Genomic DNA, 25,469 nt, shown 5'->3' with positions numbered 1-25,469 from the left:
CCAAAAAATATTTTCCCCCAAATTTTTATTAAAAACTAAACTATAAAGTACAGATATATGAACAAAATACAGTACAGTATAACAGAGATGGTCCAAATACTGTTGAAAAAATACTGTAAATACTGTAACACCAATGCAGTACAGTACTTAACTACAGTAAACTGTACTGTATTTTAGTGTTGATTTTTCTAGGAGTTGGGAAAAAATGAGTCTATTTTGAGTTGTTGTGTTGGCTTCATTCCTTGCTGTATGAAAATGTTTGCCTGCGTATCATACAGTTTTGTTGCTAATTGCAAGAAACTGTCCCATTGATCATCACTGATGTCTGGGGATTCTTGTGCATACAAAAGCAGTTTTCATGCCATCTCCATAGCTCTCTTGCTGGACGGTGGCCTTACATCAGGACATTTTTCCGACTCCAAGTCTCCTGGATGTTTTTTACTTTGTGTCCAGGTTCGCATGATCGGATGCATGTCACTCTCTCTTTCACGGTCATTACCGTTCTTCTTCGTTTGGATGCCATGAACTGCAGATGAAAATGTAAATGATTAAATTTCGCAATTTCGCAATTTCAGTAAAACGCATGCCAAAGAAGTAACTTACGTCGCCGTTTTGAATCCGATGATGGCGGAGCGGTCAGAGTTTTTCCATAGTACGACCGGGAGCTGCTTGAGTTTACGCTACTGCGGGCTTCCCTATGGGTTCCGGATACAGTACCGGAACTTCCGTTGTCAGGAATCTATCGTTAATGTAATACAGGAGTAGAAAATTTAATGCATACGTTTTTTTTTCCGGTTGAGGGAATTTCCGTTTGACAGAGGTCCGTAGGTGGGAATACTTACAGTAAAGTTATATGACACAGCTAGTTACCAGGCAATATGGACTAGTTACCAGGCAATCACAGGGCACATATTGGCTACATTCACACTGCAAGGAATGATGACATGATCTTTATATGTACTCGTTCACATTAAAAAAACAAATGCAAACTCTAATGCTACGTTCACACTGGCCGCTACTATAACCATTAGTGCAAAGTGATCCCACACAGAGTCAATGCGGATAGCGCGCTGCGGCGCGAAATGGCAGCAGGGAATGCGTGTGCGACGCCACATGAATCAGAGCAATGGGAAAAGCACGTGTGCACAACATGATTACATATAAAGTCATACTACAAAATATAGTATGTCAATGTTAAAGCAAAGCATGTCCTCCCAAATACAACAAGGAGTTTCTGAATGACTTTTCAAATCTTCTCGCCAAGATCTTGTTGCGATATGATCGCGCATTCTGTTCATGGGGGACTTTAAAATTCACGTGTGCTGTCCTTAAAAAACACTGGCAAAGGACTTTTTAAGACTCATTGACTCTTTCAATTTGGTGCAGTGTGTAGCTGGCTCCACTCACAAACAAGGACATACCTTAGACCTTGTCCTTTCTTGTGGTCTATCGGTCTCAAATTTGAAAGTTTTGGACAATGTGCTCTCTGATCATATGACTTAGTGAATTCAGCCCTCTGTATTTAGATTTGACATTCTCACTTGATCACTCACTTGTTCATGTTTACAATAATGATCTCTGAGCTGTCACCTTATAGTGACGGAGGGGTTTGTGTAGGTCCTAGGTGAGGGACCAGTCAAAGCATAGTACAGAAAGCCACTATGAAAAGCAAAATGAATGGACCTTACGTTCACTTGCTTGGACACGGGTCCTCCAAGCCCAGCTTCGGAGCCAGACATACAGGTGGCGAGTGCCTGGTGGCCAGACCTTCACCCAATTTTGTACTTTTACTGAGACAGGAAAGGTAAGTAAGAAGCCCCAATGACCTGACCCTGGATAAACTCAGGAATATGCATGGATAGATGCGAGGCTAGATCGATGCTTCATCCTGTGACGAAATCAAATAATGCCCGCTCTTCTCCAGATGTTTCTTGACTGTTCATGTTGCTGATGAGGCTTTTTCTCCATCAAATAAATAATTCAGAAAAAAATATACACTGCTTTTGACTTAGGTCAAAAATGAGAGAAGCAACTGAAGGTTGTGATCATATTTACAATTATGTAATTTTTGTCCAACCGATATTCAAACCACTGAAAATATATTTTCTTTTTAGAATTGTAGCCTAATATAAGCCACTATGTTCAGTTGACCGGCTGTGTATAGTTTATAGCAGAGATGGATTAATAGAGGTCCTCCTGGAAAGCCACTGAGCTGCAGATCAACTAAGAGACTACAGTGCTAGCAAATCTCCAGCGCTCAGCTGGTTCCAAATAGGGCAGGTTGGCACACATGCGCACGCGCACGTGCACACACACACTGCTTGTCTGGCTAAGAGGTGGCAGATGGAAATACTCTGCCTGTTAAAGGATCAGAATGTGGACCACAGATCAAACTAACATATGGGACTTGCAACCTGCGCGCGTGTGTGTGTGTGTGTGTGTGTGTGCGTGTGCGTGTGCGTGTGCGTGGGTGTGTGTGCGTGGGGGTGGGGATGGGTGTGGGTGTGTGGGGTTGTGTGTGTGTGTGTGTGTTTGGGGATACTCTATCAGTAATATTATTTGTATACCGTATACCTCAGATGAATTCAATGATTCAGTGTTTACAAGTTGCTGTGATCAAGTAAAGATTAACAATGCGGTTAAAGTCACAACATGAAGTTACTTTATTTCCCCAGGACACTTAAAAACTGTGTGCAAGGAGGGTCATCCATCTGGCATAGCAAGGATCACTTGATAAATTGTCATAATCCTTTTCTGAATGCAGAATAATTGCGATGACACTGAAGAGAAACAGTGCATGTGCTGGTGTTAATCTCTTTGTGACCAAAAAGGGGGGAAAAAAACATTTCTCTATAGTGCTGTTGTAACTTTGATTTTTTTCCTAACACTGTAACAAATATAAACATACTATTACTGTCAAAGAAAGAAGGTAATTGAAAATAGAAATAAAGTGTATATAGTAGCATTTAGTTTGAGTGATACAGTGCTGTATATTTCTTTATGTTTCTCATGTGTTTTCTGCACCAGGCCCTCCGTTCATTGTATCACCGCCAGACAACATTACAGTGAACATCTCGCAAGACGCCTTCTTCACCTGCCAGGCGGAGGCCTACCCCCGGAACTTGACCTACTCCTGGTTCTGGGAGGAAGACAATGTCTTTTTCAAGAAGTAAAGTTATGATGGGGTTTATTATTGTTCATCACATCATCCATGTGTGCCTTCTGTTTAGCCTCCTTGTCATGAGTCTCCATATTCTTTCTTTTACCGTCTAAAAGACTACTTAGGAGGCATTATCTTAGTGGTAGGGGAGATTCCGCTAATGTCGATCCATCTGCAGAATTATGTTCCCTTTGGGAGCGTTCATTTTCACTAAGGACCTCTTGTACACCCTCAGTTTTAATCAGCAGCCCTCCTTCCATCTAGGGTTATTTGAGCATAGTGCATAGATGAATACAAAAAAACCGTAACCGTACATACTCTACTCTCATGGCTGTAAATTAATTTGCTGAACAGCATATCGTTTTTCTTTCGGTTTATAGCAATATACAGTATACAGTAGTGGCGAGCATAAATTGAGATTTTTCCTTTTGACATCAGACGTAAACCAAATTTAAATGGTCCGCTCTTGTGGAAAGTCTACCTCACAATGTTTTGTCTGGTTATGAAAGGAGACATTTCAACACGAAGGCACTTCTCTCCAGAACTGGGATTGTTTTTGCAAATCTTTCTGTACCTCACCTTGTTTTTGTATCTGTTAACTCTCTGGCAAACATTACTCACTTCAACTCAAATTTATTTCTATAGCAGTTTAACAGCCGCTGCTGTGACAAAGTGCTAGCTAAATAATATATTATTTTCTAATTTACATCACCATTTATCATACAGGAGGTGCAGAGTTCCACTCCTTCTTTTTGCACATGTTATGTGAAACTGTCAGTAGATGTGAAAGAATAACAAGATTGAAGTCTCCAACAACCAGTATGAGGGCGCTGGGATAATAGATGTCCACTGAAATTTTAATCTCACGAATCAGGATCACAGCGTGCATGACATTTGCCACAAGCAGAGTTTAAAAGTAAACCAACAACTCCAGTTTCCTAACAGACGATAGTTGGTCCGTTAGTGAGAAACACCCATACAGAAGAATTAGTTCATTTTTGCTGTCTAATTTAGTCCTTTCTCTCACTTCACTTCTCTTAACTTTAGCACAAGCTCTTGTCCCATCTCCCCTATATTCTTCGCCGAAATCAATGTCGGCCGGCTCCACGTTGGGATGGATAGACATGGCAAAAGACCAATTGTGCCAATATTCTCCGCTCAATAAAATACCTCAGCCAAAACACTTGCATCCTCAGACAGTTATGGAAAGTAACAGACCTGTTGTAAACTAGGTGCTCGTGAAGGTGCACATAACAAGCCCACTTACATTACCCTACATTAAACCACCCCAAATGGTCAAAGAGACTAAATGAAAAAATTAAGTAAAAAACGTTAAAACATCCAGAGTAGTTCAGGGCTAAGGTTACAACCCTTCCTTTCTGAGTACGCTTGTAAAATGCATGCACATTATGGATGTTATTGTTAAATGAGAGTTTAAACGCATGCCATTTTCCCCTTACTTTTCACAGTGACCTAAAGCGCAGAGTCAGTGTTCTGATCGACGGCTCCCTTATCATTGCGCAAGTCAAGCCAGAGGATGCTGGGAAATACACCTGTGCTCCTAGTAACAGCCTTGGCCTACCACCGACTGCCTCCGCTTACCTGACTGTGCAATGTGAGTGACCTGCTCAGTAAAGGTGGCATCCAACTTCTCTTAGCTTAATACGTTTGTGCGACCGCGGTTTTCTTATAAACTCATGGCATGAAAATGAAAATTCATCAATCCACTTTCTGTATCGTTTGTCCTCATTAGAATCGCAGGTGAGCTGGAATTTACCCCAGCTGATTTGAGGCGAGATCTAGGTACATCCTGACCTGCTCGCCAGTCAATCACAGGGCACATATCGACAAACAACAATTCACATTTACACAAAAATAAACTAGGCAAAAACAAAGAGAACATGGACACTTCACACAGGAAGGCCTGAGCTGACATTCTAACACAGAACCGCGAGGCAGACATTCTAACTACCGGTACTACAGTGTGCTGCATTGCATAAAGGTATAGCAAGGAAATTGGGTGGGTGTTTGAAAGATGCAAATGAACTTGCTTTTCAGTGTATGTTAAATTAATTGTACACGATGGTATTGCAGAGCGTGATTGTGAGTGCGGATGTTTGTCTCTGTGTGCCCTGCGATTGGCTGGCAACCAATTCAGGGTGTCCTCCGCCTACTGCCCGAAAACAGCTGGGATAAGCTCCAGCACGCCCCGCGACCCTTGTGAGGATAAGTGTATCGATAATGGATGGATGGATGGTATTGCAGAGCTGCCAACCGTGACGGATTGTCCGTATTTTGTTACGGAAATTACTCAACTGTGTCTCGTTACTGTCCTGGAGGTGAAGATTACTGACGTAGCAGCAACTCTTTGACATATATAGCCGCACTAGCTATCCAACCAAAGCTTGTTGCTAGCTTGCTGTTGTGGCAGAGGTAGTAACTGAGCTTGCCTCGATAGGCCCCAAACAGCAGAAAGCAGCGAGGATGGGTGGCTGTTTATTGCGGTCGCACCGCCTTTGTTGTTTTTTTAAAAAAGGAGGCAGAAGCAACACACGTCTGTCTGTCTGCCTGTCTGTCTACAATTAGAGGTATAAACTCATTAAATATTTTGATGTGCAGTTTGGTAAGCGTTCACCACGACAAAATAATTCTGCCACACAGGTGTGGCATAAACGTGTGTATATGTATACAGTACACTGATACTATACTGTAAATGCACAAACTCAAGTGCAGATTACAACACTAATGTAAACAAATCAGTAGCTTTGCCACATCCTACACTTCATTTCATGAAACATGATATGTAAACGTGGACCACACTTCTTAATCACTCACTGAACTTATCATTAGACAGATAAATAAATAAAACATACATGTATAAATGAAAACTTACCCGATCTCCAGTTAGTAACATAACACACACCAACTAGAAGGAAAAGTAAGATAATGCCTATTCATGACATAATATCAAGCGCCAGCGGGCATTACCACTCGGCAGCAACTCATCATTAAACATCTTCATCCTCATAATATTTAACCACTTGACAAATTTGCATGGATGCGTTTTTATTTTTCATTGCTCAAGGAGCCGCACATCATCGTCTCTGTGTGTGCTCAAACATTGAAGGCACGTAAAATGCAGTCAACTCTTACAACAGCGGCGCACATCTGACAGTCATGAAAGAAACTTCCTCACACATGCGCTGCGACATACAAGGGCATCCAAAACATCACAAAATAGACAACACGCGTACATGTTTTTTTCCCCACACGTGGGAAGTTTTAACTGTGCGAGATGAAAAGCATCAAGCATGTTAGAAAGCTGAATGCTAGTGTGGATGAAAGCGAGCGCGGCAGCGTTAGGTGAATCCCTCTCTCCCCTCTGCTGTCAAGTAATGACCATTTAAAACGCAGTCTTCGCGATCACAAAACTGCGCTTTCTCAAATCACGATTATATTGCAAATGCATTCATCGTTCAGCCCAAACTGTAATACAGTATTTCAAATAAGAAACATCTTGCCTACAGGGCTTTTGTGATTATTGCAATTAGTTGCTTAACAAGCCATTTTTGAAGACTGAGGCACATAAAATAGAATTGGCCAATTCAAGGAAACTACAAAGAGCCACCATACCATTTGTGTGAAATATGTACACCTTGTATAAAAATACTCCTCCTTGTGCTCTCCCCACTTAACACACTCACAGTGATCCATCACTCAATGCAAGTAACTACAGAAAACATCCACTGGATTTTGACAGTTGGACACTGGCTCCTATGTGGAGCAGAATAGCAGTACTGTAGTGATACTGGCAGTAGTCAAGGCAACAGATGTTTTGCATTCCCTCACTCGCCTGCCTCTTCAGATTGTTATACATTAGCGTGTGCTGTGTGTGACAAATAGAAGCCGGCAACACCAGTCTTGGGAAAGACGGGGGGAGGGTGAGCGAAAGGATTACATCATTGCTGTTTGAGCAGGCGTGTCTGTTAGACTGCAGAGGGCTCCCCCCGATAGTATTGTCCGTTTATGCCCATTTCATCTGCTCTGTGGCCTATACTTGAATGCTCTTACTGAATTCCACATTCACTCAGAATTATTATTTGATTTAAAAAAAAATATTAGATTCAGTTTAAATCTTTCTCCCACAATATTCCACCACTGTTATGGCAGCCTTTCTACCTGGGTACTTTCCAGTGAATAATTATCTTGTAGTGGGAACCAGCGGGTCGTGAGCGATAGCGGCGTCTGCAAGCAATGGCTGTGTCTGTGAGCTATTTTTAGAAACTTGGCTGATATTCTTGTCTGTGGTGGTGCTAGAAGCACTCCTCTGGGCTCCAGAGTGTTGCCAAGCTGGCGGTTTGGACTTTGGAGGTTACAAATTTAATCCGGCAATATCACAATAATGTCTTTATTCACTCGGTTCCACTTTAACACAACCTAAAATGTTTTTTTTCCTCCCCCATCTCCACTCTTTCGCAATACCAGATGTCACTATCATACTCACAGTCACACCACCTCCTCCACTCCTACATCCTCTGCTGGCTTCTCTCTACCTTACGTCATCTGTAACATCTCTCTCTCTCTCTCTCTCTCTCTCTCTCTCTCTCTCTCTCTCTCTCTCTCTCTCTCTCTCTCTTACCTCAAGCATGTGCTCTGCCTCACTTGTCCTTCAGCTGTCATGCCAATAGTTTCATCATAATTTTACCACCATCTTCTTGTTCTCTTTTCGACCCTTTTTCTTCAGATAAAAAAGGCCATATAGACATTTTTTTTTTTTTAGAAAGGATAGACAGTTCCCTTAAGGTCAATCAAACAGACTTGTCAATCTGTTAGCACCATTTCTGAAAAACATGGAAATGATTGAGTATCGACAAACAGTAATGTTTTCATAAGGGGATAAATAAATGATTTATTCCAATACTGACTTAACCCTGGAACACTAACGTCGGATGGTTTTCACTCACATAATTTTTTCATGTGATATATTGTATTTGAGAAAGTAAAGAAGACAACTTCCAATTTGGCATACAGTGTTGAACTTTTACATAAATGGATGAAAATTGTATTTTATCCAGGATATTATATCGGGTTAAATGTACCCGACGTTAGTGATGATGTTACTAATTTTAACATTAGTGTTCTTGGGTTAAAATCGTATGATTATGTCCTGCCAATGTAAATTTGTTCATACACAAGTTCTCTGCTAGACATGAATGAATTAATACATTAAGCACTCTTTTCCAGACTGAGATAATATCCTCATTTAAAAATAATAGATCTGCCACGACATTCATTGTGTACAGTCTCCAACTTATGATGAACATGTTCAGACTGAGCCAATAAGATAAGATAAGATAAGAATGCCTTTATTGATCCCACAGTGGGGAAATTTTCGTTGTTACAGTAGCAAAGATATAGGTCACACAGGGGCGGCGGCATAATGTGGCCATTAATGTATAACATTGACGGCAAACATTTAGAATCAAACCTATGTAGATATACGCAGTAACATGTGTATATACACACGTGTATACACACCAACCTACATCTACATAAAAAATATGAGGAACACTCATTTCGGCCTGTACATAGTACAGAGGAAAAAATACTCTAAGTGACAGTGCTGCAGTGCTGTAGTGAAATGTAAGGAACAGCATTGGATAAAAATAAAACTAGACTAACAGTAGTGGGGAATGTTGAGTATTGCACGGTATTACAGTAGTGGGGAATATTGGGTATTGCACGATATGAGCTCAGGTGCAGGACTGCACAATTGCACTAATGTCCGCCAGTTTGTAGAGACTACACAATGTTCTTGTTAAAGAGTCTGACAGCAGCAGGCAAGAAGGAACGGCGGAATCTCTCCTTTGCACAGCGAGGGTGTAACAGTCTGTCACTGAAGGTGCTGTGGAGTGCTGTTAGGGTGCCCTGGAGGGGGTGGTCCGGGTTGCCCAGCATTGATGACAGCTTGGTCAACATCCTCCTGTCCCCCACCGAGTCCACAGAGTCCAGGGAGCAGCCCAGGACAGAGCCGGCCCTCTTGACCAGTTTGTCCAGCCGCTTCTTGTCCCGGGCCGAGACGCCGCCTGCCCAGGTGACCACTCCCTGGAAGATGACCGATGCAACCACCGAGTCATAAAAGTTCCTGAGGAGTGTCCCCTGAACCCCAAAAGACCTCAGTCTCCTGAGTAGGAAGAGTCTGCTCTGACTCTTCCTATAGAGGGCGTCTGTGTTGTCGCACCAGTCCAGTTTATTGTTCAGATGAACACCCAGGTACTTGTAAATTGAGACTCTCTCAACATCTGTTCCCCGGATATTCACTGGTGCAGGTGAAGAGTGCTGGCGCCTACCGAAATCCACCACCATTTCTTTGGATTTCCCCGCATTGATCAGGAGGCGGTTCTGCTGGCACCAGTCCACAAAACCCTGAGTAAGTTCTCTGTACTCCCGATCATCTCCACCTGTGATGAGGCCGACAATCGCAGAGTCGTCAGAGAACTTCTGCAGGTGACAGGTAGGGGTGTTGTAGTTGAAGTCCGAGGTGTAGAGGGTGAACAGGAAGGGAGCCAAGCCAGTTCCCTGTGGGGCCCCCGTGCTGCAGAGGAGCACGTCAGACACACAGTCCTGTGTCCTCACATACTGTGGCCGGTTTGTGAGGTAGTCCTGGATCCATGTGGTGAGGTGGTGCGCCACCCCCGCCCGCTCCAGCTTGTCTCCCAGTAGGGTGGGCTGGATGGTGTTGAAAGCACTGGAGAAATCAAAGAACATGATCCTCACAGTGCTCCCCGCCTTCTCCAGGTGGGAGAGTGAAGTGTGGAGGAGGTAGATGATGGCATCATCCACACTGATGCCAGGCTGGTATGCGAACTGGAGTGGGTCCATTGAGGAGCTCACCAGGGGGCGCAGGTGGACAAGGACCAGTCTCTCCAGGGTCTTCATCAGGTGAGACGTCAGCGCCACCGGTCTGAAGCTGTTGAGCTCCTTCGGGTGGGGGGTCTCTGGCACCGGGACCAGGCAGGATGTTTTCCATAGCTGGGGGACCCTGCCCAGCTTCAGGCTCAGGTTGAACATGTGCTGGACAATTCCACACAGCTGGTCTGCGCAGGATTTGAGGAGATGGGGGCTGATGCCATCTGGACCCGCTGCCTTCCTCGCCTTCATCTTCTTCAGCTGGTTCCTCACCTGAGATGTTGTGAAGGCCAAGGCTGGACAGGAAGGAGTGGTGGCTATCTGGTGTAGCTGGGAGCTGGAGTCTGTGGAGAAAAGAGGGGAGGGGGTGACACGCCCAGCAGGAGGAGTAGGTGGAGACTGCAGCAGGAGAGACTGAGTGGAGGCAGGCATCTGATCGAACCTATTGAAAAAGAGATTCAGCTCATTTGCCCACTGCAGGTCCCCCTCAGTCCGGGTCTTGGGTTGTCCGTGGCCTGAGATGGTCTTCAGGCCCCTCCAGACTCCCCTGGCGTTATTCTGCAGCAGCTGCTCCTCCATCCTCTTCCTGTAGGACCTTTTCCCCTCTCTGATCCTCCTCCTCAGCTGGCGCTGCACAGTCCTCCGCTCCTCTATGTTGCCTGACGCAAAAGCCCTCCTCTTCTCCTTCAGGAGAGCTTTTATGTCTGGTGTGATCCAGGGTTTGTTGTTGGAGAAACACCTTACTGTCCTGGTGGGTATGGTGTTCTCCATGCAGAAATTTATATAGTCTGTAACAGTGTCCGTTAGACTACTAATGTCTTCCCCATGAGCATCGCTGAATACTTCCCACACAGTTGTGCTGAAGCAGTCCTTTAAGGCCTCCTCGGCCTCTCCAGACCATCTCTGAACCGTGCGGGTCACAGCTGGCTGCCTGCGGACCAGAGGTTTGTACACAGACTGGAGAGCCACCAGGTTGTGATCAGCTTTGCCCAGCGGGGGGAGGGGCAGTGATGTGTATGCCTCCTTGGTGTTGGCATAGAAAAGGTCCAGTGTTTTATTGTCTCTGGTGTGGCATGAGGATGGAATTCCTTGTTAAATTTCCAGGGCTCATTTCATACTTTTTTTTTTTTTTTAAATGAATTAATAGCATGTTATAATAAAAATAAAACAAAACAAAATAAAAAAAAAGCTCTTCATGTATTTATTAATATATAACTGTAGGCAGAGCTGGGCATCGCTTAACCGTCACAAAGTTCCTGTCTGTGTATTTAGCCGACCCACGTGGTCCCAGTCCGCCCCTTGTCGGCGACAGTCAATTAGCGTCGAGAACTTAATGTACACGACACACGCAGGCGCCACACAAGCAGACACTGCGCTAAGTAAAGAAAAAATATCAAATAAAAACAACAGACACACGGATAGCGTGGTGATCGGTGAAATAAAAACAATTTGGGGCACATGTCATTGTGTCTGTGGGACCGAAAGGTATACAACACTGTTTTATTTTTCATTTATTTCGTTTGCGTGTCAGGAGTGCGGCACCTCCTTCTCGACGCTGTTAGGCTGACTGAGACTGTCTGGGACCACATGGGTCGGCTAAATATGCAGACAGGAACTTTGTGATGGTTAGGCGATGCCCAACTCTGCCTGTAGGTTGACAAGCAATTAATCAAAGCTCTCAAAAAGCTCTAAAATACATTATATGTTGAGGAGGTGTTTTAGCCATCAATCAACCTTATTCGAACCTATTTACCCGCTTATAGGCCCTTTTCACACTGCCTACCAAAGCTGTGTTTTTGCTGACTTTTCCGCAAATCGCTTTTCTGTGTGAAAGGTACCAATACAGAATAAGGTGTTGAGGTCGTGACCACTGTGTGGTAGCATCAGAGGGATCACATAGGTGCAGTGACGGTATTTATAAATTGTTTTAAAACTTTTTCCATCATTAATGTGACCTATAGCCTGTAGAACTCAGTTGAAAAAATGGAATCTGAACAGTCTAACAAAAAAATAAATAAATCTGAACAAAAAGAAAAATAGAATGTGGTTTCATAAGTGTGCACACCGTCTTAAATCAGTGGGTTGGCTGTGTTCAAAATTAACCAGTCACAATGAAACTCATGTTAAGAAGGGATCAAAGCACATTTGTCATTTAAAAGGCCACTAATTAACCCCTAAAAATTTCAGCTATACTAGAAGGCTGTTCATGACATTGTTTGCTTTCTAGCAGACGCCAGACATTTTTGTGCTATCACTGACTGGTATTTTGAATGGTTTGAATGTGATTTGTAATGAACACAGCTTGATCCCCAGTTACACATGTGTGAAAGCACAACATCTCAGTTGTTGATATTTATTTCATAGAAAATATTTATTTTCTTTTGTTTTTAGCCATACAGGTTATAGGTCGGGCGGCACGGTGGGCGACTGGTTAGCACGTCCGCCTCACAGTTCAGAGGTCGTGGGTTCGATCCCGGCTCCGGCCTCCCTGTGTGGAGTTTGCATGTTCTCCCCGTGCCTGCGTGGGTTTTCTCCGGGCACTCCGGTTTCCTCCCACATTCCAAAAACATGCATGGTAAGTTGATTGGATACTCTAAATTGCCCCTAGGTGTGATTGTGAGTGCGGATGTTTGTCTCTGTGTGCCCTGCGATTGGCTGGCAACCAGTTCAGGGTGTCCCCCGCCTACTGCCCAAAGACAGCTGGGATAGGCTCCAGCACGCCCCGCGACCCTTGTGAGGAGAAGCGGTACAGATAATGGATGGATGGAAGGTTATAGGTCAAATTAATTTATTGTGGTCTCATCACAAAAATCTAGCACTTGCACAGGGGTGTGTATACTTTTTATATCCGCTCTATTTCATACAAAAACACACACAAAAAAGTTATTGGACTGATTTTGTAACAGAAGCCTACATCTTTTAAAAAAAATATATAAAATGATTTTATATCTATCACTGTTGTTGTAAGTGTGTGATTGTTTTGAAAGGTCGAAGACATAGACAGACATTTCTATACCCACGGTGTCCAGACATATACACTCTCCTCCCATAGTATTGGAACAGTGAGGTCAATTCCCAATTTTATTTATTTATTTATTTATTTTTTCCTTCTTGCTACATAACTCTTCCACTTATTGCTGTTGATGATTGCACCTTGGTGCTTTCAGATTGTGTTTGGGTGATTGTCTTAGTCTATGATGAAAGCCCCCCAGTCATTTTGTTTGCATCTTTCTTTAAAATGCCACACAAAATATTTCTGGAGACATCCGAGTTCATTGTACTGCTGCTATCATATGTTACATAATAAATGAAGATGAGGATGTCCCACTGGCAACCATGCAAACCAATGCATGTGATGATTTTGTATCTTTGGGATCATGGGCAGATCCTTTTTTTCTCTACAAACATTAGCCTTTCAATCACTTTGTTAAAGGTTCTTCTTTGTTTCATCATCCTGAAAGGTTTTGTCTCCGAATTAATGAGGCCTGTCACTGTGTTTTTCAGCAGATCCCCGTCTTGTTTTCCTATTCTTACTTTTGAATAGTTAGCAGTTTATGTTATAGCCTCTGTGCTTTTGTTCATGAGGTCTCATTGATGATACCTTTAAGACATCCGTCTTGGAGGTTGTTTTTGATACCACTAAGAATTGTTGCGTGACTAATGTCTATTACTTAGTACACCACTTGTTTCTCTCTTCTTGAGGACATTTCAAATAGTTTTGATCATGGGAATGTTTGTGCAATAGCTCTGATTTCAGCTTCAAAGTAGCTTGTTTTTCACTCATAGACAGTGAAAATACACTTTATCCTCAAGACGTATAATATGGCTAAATTAATGAGAAATAATACAACAAAAAGAAATGTATTCTAGTTAAAAGTTAAGTAAATAAAAGTAAAACAAATGAATAAATAAAGATATTTGCTACCAAATTCTGAAACGGCTTCATGATCATTTGAAGTAGTTTACAGCATTTCACATTTAACTATTGGCAACCCTATTAAAACAAAACAAAAGTGTTTTTCCGTCCTCATTATTAGTTTCGGGATAGCTACCTAACGTTCTCTCTGTGGTAACTGGTAATACTGCAAAACTCCAGAAAGCTCAAGTGTATTAATGGAACTTGAATTTCAATACTATCCTTCAAGAATATAATAAAATTGGCAGACCTGCAATTTCACATTATTATTTTCAGATTGTAATGTTGGTTTGCTCTGCGCTGCAACACTGTAAAGAACCTCATTACTATCTTGTTTTAGGACATGGCCTTTCATTCCACATAAGTCAAGGACAGCCAGTTCCTCAGATGCTGAGATGAGTTGCAAAAGAATAGCATATTTGCTTCTATGCTCCCCCCCATAAAATAAAAAGAAATAGAACTGCTAAGAAATTATTCTCTCTTAAAAGCCTCTAAATCAGGGGTCACCAACGTGGTTACCTTGAGCACGCCAAGAGTAGCCTGTGGGCCTGTTCTAAAAATATACTTACCAGTGATGGGACATTGTGATTTTCTAGGAATGTTCTAGAAAGGATCATTTGTAAACAAACACTGACAGAGATTTGGAAAGGAAAAAAAAAAAGCTTTGCCTTTTGATATTTATCAGTTTGCTAATTATTGTAAGAAATTCTTGAATTGCTCAGTATCTTCACATGAATGAATATAAGTAATTAATAATAATATATAACAACATTAATATAGGTCATTTGAGCAAATCTGGTATTTCAATCACACAAGTAGCCCTTCGTGTTAATCAATATCCAAGAAGTAACTCTCAGTTTCAAAATGGTTGATGACCCATGCGCTAAAAGATCTAGATTCTAGAGAATCTACATAAGAACAATGGAAGGCAGAAAGAATCCTTAGTTATAAGTCACGTAAAATTTATTTATATAGCCCTTAATCACAGAAATTCTCAAATAGCTTCACATGCCCACAGTTGACAAATATTAATTACATCCCCTGATCTTAACCCCCTGGAGGGCAAGGAAAACTTAAAGAAAAAAAAAAACATCTATGGGGAAAAATTAGAAACCTTGAGAAGGGACCGCAGATGGGGGAATCCCCCTTCCAGGCTCCTCTTCTATGGAACTGCCTTCCAGATTTGGTCTATGGAGTAGACCCCCTGTCTATATTTAGCAGCAAATAGTAAAAAATAATTTTTGAAATAAGTTGTTGTTCAGGCAGGCTCAGGCTTGTCCTGAATCCTCTCTGTGATTGGCCTAGACTGTTGGGATTCCAATGGTTATATACAGTATTGATTCTCTCTTGGAAGCAGCAAACAATGCTACTACATCTATCATTATCATTATTAGTAATAGTCGCACAGTATTGTCTTTTAATAGAATAATCACTATTTTATGTCATCATGCATTGTCTTGTCCCATCTCCCTTTACGCTATCTCCCTCTATCCTCTGTTGTTCTTATTCTAACCAGATGGCTACCCTATAATGAATAATTAATTACGTTTTTACTGGCTTCTATCACTTACGAGGTTATGGAGCATGTTCCTATAAAAGCTAAACATTTTTTTCTGAATTGGTACTACAGTAAATAAGTACATTTTAATCGAAATCTTCACTGTGCATATCCTCATAGAACAGTTGGGAATACACCCATTTCATGGTACGCCAACCTTTCATTAAGCATCTCTTCATACAATCTACTGTAATAACCTTACTCTTATTTCAAAGACACCGCCACTGTTTTCATGTGCTTTCTTGTGATTTGTGTTTGAGTAGATCCTGCTCGTGTTGTAAACATGCCATCTGTACTCTATGTGGCCATTGGTCTGCCGGGGTTTATCCGATGTCCTGTAGATGCCAACCCGCCTGTAACGTTAGTTAAGTGGAAGAAAGATGGTCTCCCTCTCCGGGTAGATAAGGTAAGATGAAGCACTCATGCAGTTTAAACCTCACTCATGTATTCATTTTACACTCCAGTACATTATAGTATAGTGTATGATTTAATATGTAATTTAGTGTAGTGTGTGTATATACTGTATATAAAAATACTGTCTACTTCAGAACGAATGTTAATTTTCATCTCATAAGGTTTTGTTGTTGTAATAAAAAAATACATTACATATTAACAGTATGTTGAATATATATATCCGTCTTTTATCCGTGTCTTTTATCTTTCCATTCCAACAACAATTTACAGAAAAATATGGCATATTTTGGAGATAGTTTGAATTGCGATCAATTATTTTTTAAGCTATGATTAACTCTATTAAAATGTTTAATCGTTTGACAGCCTTAAACAACATAACACAACACAACACAACATCGTGTTTTGAGCTGGTAGGGATCATGTCTACCAAGATATATATATATATATATATATATATATATATATATTATTAGGGGTGTAACGGTACGCTAAATCACATTTCGGTTCGGTTCATTTTTTTTGGAAACTTCGGTTTGGTATATTTTCGCTACAAAAAAACGTATTTTTTAAAACAAAATATGTTAATTTTGAGAAGATGACAAGTGAATGGTACATTTTGGGGAAAAAATAAATAAAAGCGAACAATATGATATTCTAAGGAATTACACCAAGTATCCAAGTTAAAGACAAGTCATTACAGTACATATGCGTATACACTTTTTGTGATGAAAAAAAATACATACAATAACAGTTGCAATTGGGGCTAACTATATTAAAACTCTTTTTTCATCCATCCATTATCGATACCGCTTATCGTCACAAGGGTCGCGGGGCGTGCTGGAGCCTATCCCAGCTGTCTTCGGGCAGTAGGCGGGGGACACCCTGAATTGTTTGCCAGCCAATCGCAGGCCACACATAGACAAACATCCGCACTCACAATCACACCAAGGGGCAATTTAGACAGTCTAATCAACTTACCATGTATGTTTTTGGAATGTGGGAGGAAATCGGAGTACCCGGAGAAAACCCACGCAGGCACGGGGAGAACATGCAAACTCCACACAGGGAGGCCGGAGCCGGGATCGAACCCACGACCTCTCAACTGTGAGGCGGACGTGCTAACCAGTCGACCACCGTGCCGCCCAAAACTCTTTTTATAATGAAAAAAATACAGTAACTTTAAAAAGTCTTTATAAAATTGTATACATTTTTTAGGCATTAAAATCTTTGAATGTTGAACAGCATATTGAACGAATTGGGTTAGCTGTGTTGTGGTCGGATTTGTGTGTTACTGAGTTGTGATGTTTCCGAGGTTCATGAATGCATCGTACGGCAAGCGAGAGGCGCAGCGGAGAAAGAAGAGTGCGAGCAGTTGTACTTGGATTAATACAAACGTGATAATTAAATTACGTCTGAGGGCGTGTTCCTGGAAGACGCTACAATATGATTAATCCCACTATTTAAGTTTGTCGTTTTTGGCTAAAAAGACTGCACCTGATGCTGCATTCATGCCATGTTCACACCAACTGCGGTGGGAGTGTTTCTGGCGCGCGTTTCAATTGGAGTCAATGTAGTTCGCGTGGGGGGGCGCAGTTGCATGCCGGGCGGTGCAACTGATGCGTTTGGAGTAGTGGCACACGGAGCCGAAAATCCGTCCATTCGCCCCATTTCATGTATTAAACAAGTCAACTTTTTTGCCATTCCGCCTCGCAGCAGCCAATCAGCGTCAGGCATACTACGTCAGACACAGCCAAACAGTGTCCTGTTCACTCGGCGGCTTTTTTTTTTTTTACAGTTCATGAACTTTACCAAGACAGCAATATTGTTAGCATTGGCATAGTGTGTCGGCCATTTTGATTGCGATGTTGAAAAATGCTGTCATAGTCTACCACCAAGCGAAGCCCTCCCCTCTCCGCTGTGCGCAAATGAGCGACTGCAGCATTCAAGCGACCGCCACATTTGACCGTGGTCCCTGTCATATACAATAGCAGAAGGTGGAACATGAGCTGTCCTCCACTGCTCTTATAATGAAGTTATAGTTACTAGTTGGCAAGTGCTACCTGACTTTATCTGCAACATCATTCTATCCATACAAGAAAGGGTGTTTTCCTGTGTGTAATCTTTTATTATCACTATTATTATTATTACTATTTATGAACAATCCTAATGGGCAACTTTTTATTCTATTTTGTGCTTTTATAACAGGGAATGTTTTTTGCTTTATAGCAAATTGAATTGTAGCTTGCGCTCTGAATTTAAAACAGAATTTAAAAAAAACAACCTAGTCTTATGCATTTGAGACTTATTGCTGTACCAAACCCGTACCGAACAGTGACCCCCATACCGAGGTAACGTACCGAACCGTGACTTTTGTGAACATTACACCCCTAATATATATGCATAAATAATTATGGGATTACCAAAAAAACGAAGCATGTATATATATATTCATTATTTAAATTGAATTAAAAGAAGAAGAATTAAAGAATTAAAAATTGGGAATTAATAACACCTACAGTACCCTGGTTGGAGCCAAATGGACGATGGGAGCATCCGCGTGGCAGAGGTGACAGAGGATTCTCTCGGCACCTATACCTGCATGCCTTACAATGCCCTGGGTTCCATGGGATGGTCTCCTCCTGCTCCCCTGGTGCTAAAGGTACATTTGCTGTTTCTGCTTATTTTTAAATGTCACAATCTAAATTTAAAGCTTTAAAAATCGTCAGATTATGCTCATGTCGCACTGTTAAACTTAAGTTTTATTAGCACTCAGGGAGGGGCTGGCATTGGTTCAGTCACTTACTTTATTTCTGATTTCTTGTACAAATGATATAAAATACAGAATCCGTCAGTCCGTCCTTTACAGACTTTCATTTCAGTGGCAGACTGATGACTGACGGAAGCTTTGAAATACCGATGGAATAAGCGTCGACGGAAACGATTTTCAGTGGTCTCCCAAACTGTCACTAACTCGCAAAGATGACCTTCGGCAAATACTATTTTACGGCACACATTGGCACATTAGCCCTGTCCACACTACAGAAATTTCTGTGTATGTGACTGTGCTGTGTCATATCAGTAGCCTGCTGGCTTTCATTTCGACCACTGGGAATTAGCAGAGGTGGGCAATTTATAACATTTTGCTGGTCAGCGGACAGGGTACCCGTCCGTCATTCGTCAACCCGTCATTTTTCATGGCAAACTGAATTGTAATCGTCAGTCCGTCAGTTACCCCGTCAGAAGTCCGTTGGTTCATAAGTCGTTCCCCAAAACAGTCAGAAAAACAGCAGTACTGAGGAATTATATCAATAATAGCTGTGATGTAAGATGATAAGGAATGCCATTCTTTATTTAGGCCAGAAATGTTCGTCAAAGGTCGCATATTCTAAGAGTAAAATCACATTAGCATGCTAAGTGACATCTAGATTAATGGGCACAGAAGTTCTGGCCAATGTTGTAAGATGACATTTAAATGTCCATTAGCTTGTTTCCTGGTGCCAGGATTTGAGAGTTAATTTGTTATTTTTTTTAGTCTCTGACTGGAATGTGGAAGGGTATCAAAACAAAATTGCACATTTTCTACGCTAACCTGTGCAGGACCCTCCCAAATTCTCAGTGGTCCCTGGAGGGGAGTATAGACAGGAGGCTGGAAGAGAACTGGTTATCCCATGCGAGGCAGAAGGAGACCCCTTTCCCAATATAACATGGAGGAAGGTATGTATTGCCTGCATTCACACACTTGCTAGCATATGCGGTCATCATATATTAGCTCACTTTTGACTGAGAGTAACAACAACAGTTGATTTTTTTTTTTTTTTTTTGCCTAAATGACACACTGCAATTACGTGGAACCAGGTGACATACTTAGCAACAGTAACAGCGTTGTTATAGTAACAGCAACAAATATTTAGAATGAAGAATGTTTGTGACACCCTGATTATGGCATGTGTATGCATGTCATGAATAAAAATTAGGATCTTTTCTTTGTTATGAGGCTGTGTAGCCAACTTCTTCCCACTCCAAACATGCATGTAGGTTAATTTAAGACCGCCCGTTGGTGTGATGTGAGTTTGAATGGTTGTTTCTCTGTTTTCGTTTTGATTGACTGGTATTCAGGCTCAACTGCGACCAAGATAAGTTCCCAAACCGGATGGATATGAAATATGTGTGTATGTGAAATGAAAAGCAGATATGATGGGGTCTTATTCATCCACAGAATGAATTCCAGCCTGTAGTTATATTTTCATGCATTTCACTATTAAGTCGTAAGAGAAAGGCAATGACATCTTCACTATTGCCTCAGGACCTTCAGCACTGGCTTACAACTGTGAGTGAGATATTGAATATTGTATTGCGTTCTACAACATTTAATCGGCTTTATTTGTCTCATGTTTGTGTGATCTGCAGGTCGGAAAGCCCAGTAAAAGCAAGCACAACGTTCTGCCTCGCGGCAACTTACAGTTCAAGTCACTTACAAAGGAGGACCATGGCGAATGGGAGTGTGTTGCCACTAACGTTGCTACGAGCATCACTGCCAGCACGCATGTCCAAGTCATAGGTAATGCATATACATTTTTAATTTAACTTTATAAAGGCTGCAAGAGCCGCTCAGAGACTGGATGGCCCGGATGTGTCCCGCGGGCCGTAATATACGAAAGTGTGCTTTCAGTCTTTCAAGTCATCCATGAGGTCAGTGGGTCAGGATAACGTGGCAATGTGGACTCACGTCATTGCGGGATAACACCATCTGGGGACTTGCTCCCCAGGAACACAATGTTAAATCAGCAAACGAAAAATAAAAAGGTGCGCAAATCAAACATCCACAGGACAAGATGTTATGACAAAAATACAATTTCTTTGTTACAAATTTAATAAAATAGGAAAACTAACTAAATCAAAAGAGTGGTATAAGAGGCCTGCCACAACACAGCCAGGACTGGGGGCTTACCGTGGCAGCGGTAACAAAAAGGGGAAGATCCAAAACTGCACAGCACCCGTGAAACACAAACCAAAACAAGTGAACAAAAGGACCACCACCAGGCAACCGCTGCCACACCCGGCCCTCAGAACCTGTCAATCAAAAAGAAAAAAAAAGCACACAATGAAAGCAGACCATCGCGTCAGACCTCATAGTGCTACAGAAAAAAAACAACCAACAATAAAACCAACAGTGATCAATGAATCCAACGGTAATGTAACAAAAACAGAAATAAGGCTAACCAAAATAATGATACTTCTAAAACAATTCAAGGGGACTGGTACAGCGGTTGGACTATGGAGAGGGGCCAAGCTGGAAGAACTGGGGCAATGTGTTACCCGATTGGGGCATAGACGGCCCAGCTGTTCCCAATCGGGTTGCCGTCAGGCACAACCCGATAAAAATTGTCTGTCGCCAGTCCCCCCGACAAGTTAAAAGTGTCCTGTAAGAGCCAAGACAGCAGGTGGCCCAGGACCAATGGTGAGTGACAACACTGAAAAATGAAATAACTGAATTAATCAAAATCTCAAAAACAAGATTAACACCACAACATTAAAAGGTCCTACCGGAGGGAATGATAACAGGCTCAGTGAGTGACTGGAGAAAGCACGCGGCCCGGCTCCACAATCAATGGCTGGGGGAAACAACTATTATTTTTCCTTCCCAGCCAACTACTGAAAGTAGACAGCCAGAGCCTTACCCGTTGGAGCGCCCCGCGCCCAGACAGACACCACGGAGCAGTTCCGCTCCAAGTCACACCACACTGCAGTAATGGAGCGGAACTGAATTAAACATATTATTATTACGAGGCTGAATCGACCAAACATGCGTACCTTAGATGACAATGCCACGCTCTCAGATCGACGCCAACCCGCGCACTCCACCTGCGTGCCGGCTCCATGGAAGAGGAAGATGAGGAAGAGGCACAAGGATGCCACCCCAATCTATTTATAGGGGGCCCCTTAATTGTTGGAGCCACACGCCCCTTGTGGTAGGGTGTGTGGCTCAATTTTGCCACAATAACAAAAAGCAGAAACACGACCAAAACTATTATTTGTGCCCCTGTTTATAGAATGATTTTCCAGTAAGATGATAGATGATTTGCTCTTAAAATATATGTAGCGTATATACTGACTATTAATAACACAAATATCCTGTGATGTTTTATTTGCCTTGCGCCTACCTTGCGACAGCATTCTTGTTTTTTTATGTGATACGATTTCCCAGTAGTGGTGAGTAAACATTTGATGCAAGGATGGCAACTAATTTCTAATTTAAGTTCAACATTTTTTTTTTGTGCAGTCAGGAAAGAAAAAACATGCAGGTTTGATATTAGCACTGAAAGAGACTTTATTTTTACAGAGATAATTTGTTGTAGTGGCTGATTATGTTTTATCTGTTTGTTATACACAAAGACAGTTTCAATGACTCACATGCTCTTTTATCAACACACATCCGACTGCTTGCCCTCCCTGTAGGCACAAGCCCCCACGCACCCACCAGCGTCCATGTGGTGGCATCCTCCACCTGGGCGAATGTGTCGTGGCAGGTGGGCTACGACGGAGGCTTCCAGCAGACATTCTCAGTCTGGTACGGCCATGTGTGAGTCATCCCAGCCTGCTTCGCTTCCTGCTTTTTCTTCTCGTAGTATTTATTTCTAAAAATGTCTTCTCCAGGATTGCATACAGAAGAGGTTTTTTTTTTAGAAAACATTAAATCCAGATTGAGTTGATATTTCTCAAATTTGCACTCTGAACATAGTAATTACCTCCTTTACCTCTGCTGCTGTTGCTGCTTTGCTTTGCTTGACTGTAGTCCATATGCTGTACTCCTTGTATTTTGGTAACCTGACAATGTGAACAATTTCTCACACGATATAAGCTCTGTCATAGTAAATATTATTTTTTTTTACCCAGTATAATACAACATCTTCTTGACACATTATTTCCAGCACTGTTTTGGCCATACCTCTATGGCGTGGGACATACAGTAGCACATCTGATCTTTACATCACAATAATTAACATTGATACAAAGCTGCTTTATGCTTGTCTGCAGCTTTCAGACTATACTTGAAATTATAAGTTTAGGTGAAATATCAATAATTAATTACAATTTGTATGCAACAAAATAAAAAAAATCATGATATATAGCAATGAAAATGTGCATATATGTCCTGTAGGTGGTGTCCGTTTTCTGTGGATTATTCTTTAAAAATAGTCGATCCTAAATCCGGACAAAGGACGTCATTCGATGTTTTGTTTTCTGGTGCCTTTCACAAGCATGAGAGGTTTGGAGTTACGTATGCTGCAGCAACATACAAATAATACAAATGAACAAATACATTAATCAATTAATTAATTAATTAATTAAACTAGCCAAAAACTAAATTTCTATAACTCTGTGCAAGGCAGAGATAATGATTGATGATTGATTACCTCTACAATATATTATATAGTTATTGATCACGCATTAGTCAGTGATGCCCTTCTCTCAAATGTATGAACTCAAAGATACAGTAATGTTTTTGTCATTATATTTACAGGCAAGATTTGTCATTACAGTATTGTTTTACAAGATTGTTGCAACTGCTGCATGTGCATCTTTTGGTAATCATATATCAGCTCCTGAATGTATGGCATGGGCAAACGGCAAAATGCAAAGCTAACTGCAGCATGGGCTTACCATCAAGTGAAAGTTCAACTGATGATGTGATCAGTGTATATTGTGAGTGAACGGGGGTAGGGAAAATTAGGTTATTTTGGATAAAAGTTGACTGCATGTTTTAGTGACAAGTGTGCTACATGACAACCTTTTCACATGTGTAGCAAAATCGTGTGAACAGTTTGAGAAAGGATGATTATATGCAGTACAGAAGTAACAGAAATAATGACTAAATGACATGGGTATTGAATTATATCCTACAAAGTCAGATGAACTGTAGTTGTAAATGTAACAGTCTCTGCCTGTCCAGCTCACCTCTCACCCTGACTCATGTGCAGGCTAAAAAGGGAGCGTTTAGGTCCACATGACTGGTTCTCAGTACCTGTGCCAGGAGGCCAAGAGTGGATGGTGGTGCCTGGCTTGGAGCCCGAGACAACATACCAGTGCAGCGTCCTAGCCCAAAACAAGCTTGGCACAGGACCCTTCAGCGAGGTTGTCACTGTGAACACATTAGGTGAGCATATTGGTGTCACTTGCCAATGACAAAAGGATCTGATATTACTAAAGTTTGTGCACTACTTTCACTCTGACATATCTCCTTGCATGCCTGCATTTGTTGAATCGTGTTCTCGGTGTGGTGTGCAACATCAACTATACCGTAGAGTGTGAGTTGAATTTCTCTTGAGGGATACTAATGAGCATAATAAAAATAAATGTAATGATCTACATCAGGGTTCACCAAGTCCGCTCCTCAAGGGCACCTATCCTGCATGTTTTCCATCTCTCCCTGCTGCAACACACCTGTTTCAAATGATATGTATCGTTATCAGGCTTCTGAAAAGCTTGCTGATGAGCTGATCATTTCATGCAGGTGTGTTGCAGCGGGGAGAGATGGAAAACATGCAGGATAGGTGCCCTTGAGGAGCGTCTTGGTGACCCCTGATCTACATTTTGTGTAATAGTAAATTATAGAGGACCATATTCATTAAACCGCATCATAAGTATTAATTAAGGCTTTCAAAATTAAAGCATTAACTATGGAGATTAATTTAAATTTCATAACACACAAAAAAAATTAACTCAGTTAACTCAGTTTGATTTACTTCCTGTAGCAGCTGACTCCTGCTCACTGTGCAGCCAAACTTAGAAGAGAGTCACTGTCGCAAAGACGGACTTTTACGTAGTTTTACTTTAAAAAGTTGCTTGACGGCTCATTGGAGAAATCCAAACTAATTTGCACACTTTGCACAGCCAAATTCAAATATCATATTAGTTGTACGTCTTTGGTGTATCGTTCAACTGTTGTCGAAATATATTTTAATTTTTTTTTCCACATTGATTCCAAGAATTTACTCAAGTAAATATCGGTTCCAAGCTTTGTAAAAAATTGTAGTTGAAAAATGCGATTAATCGCGATCAATTATGGAACATTTTGCGATTAATTAGTTTAAAAATTTGATTGCTAGACAGCACTAGTATTAATACATCATTATTTCATTGTTCCTAACATTTTATCCGTTAATTGCCAACGATATTCAGCTGTATTTGTGTATTCAATTTTCAGATCAAATACTGTATGAAATCAGTGGAATATAAGCGTGCAACAAGGAAAGAAATGTAGCTTCATAAGTGATGTGAAAAACCCGTTTTATTTCACATATGAATAACAAGCTCTAATGTTGAGGTTCAAGGATGTTTATATGTACAAACTTACACTATAATAAATTCCAATAGTACAATACAAGAACACCATTTCGTCAGTCACCATGGTTCCTTATACTTGTATGAAAGACAGATCCAACATTAAGAAAAATGCAATCTGAATTTAAAATGTCATCAAATTACACTGTGAGATAAATATAAACATTAAC

At 41.4% G+C, this 25,469-nt stretch overlaps 1 protein-coding gene across 6 annotated transcripts in view; it reads left to right on the top strand.

The window, feature by feature from the left end:
• The window catches only part of igsf9bb (immunoglobulin superfamily, member 9Bb), a 103,562-nt gene that overhangs the window by 48,773 nt on the left and 29,320 nt on the right, over positions 1-25,469 (top strand). For 5 of the 6 annotated variants that reach the window (XM_086013040.1, XM_086013037.1, XM_086013035.1 and 2 more), the window contains exons 6-13: positions 3,028-3,169; positions 4,630-4,775; positions 15,807-15,949; positions 18,476-18,616; positions 19,555-19,671; positions 20,365-20,515; positions 22,414-22,537; positions 23,937-24,112. In XM_086013040.1, the coding sequence (XP_085869166.1) occupies positions 3,028-3,169; positions 4,630-4,775; positions 15,807-15,949; positions 18,476-18,616; positions 19,555-19,671; positions 20,365-20,515; positions 22,414-22,537; positions 23,937-24,112 (1,140 nt within the window). The remainder of the gene's footprint in view (positions 1-3,027; positions 3,170-4,629; positions 4,776-15,806; positions 15,950-18,475; positions 18,617-19,554; positions 19,672-20,364; positions 20,516-22,413; positions 22,538-23,936; positions 24,113-25,469) is intronic. The other variant, XM_086013036.1, reaches the window with a different exon arrangement.

Source organism: Filicampus tigris, chromosome 17 (assembly GCF_054856515.1).
Source record: "Filicampus tigris isolate MCC_2025a chromosome 17, RoL_Ftig_1.0, whole genome shotgun sequence".
NCBI lineage: Eukaryota > Metazoa > Chordata > Actinopteri > Syngnathiformes > Syngnathidae > Filicampus > Filicampus tigris.
Note: the sequence above shows the minus strand (reverse complement) of the source record. Positions and strands in the feature narration are given on the sequence as shown.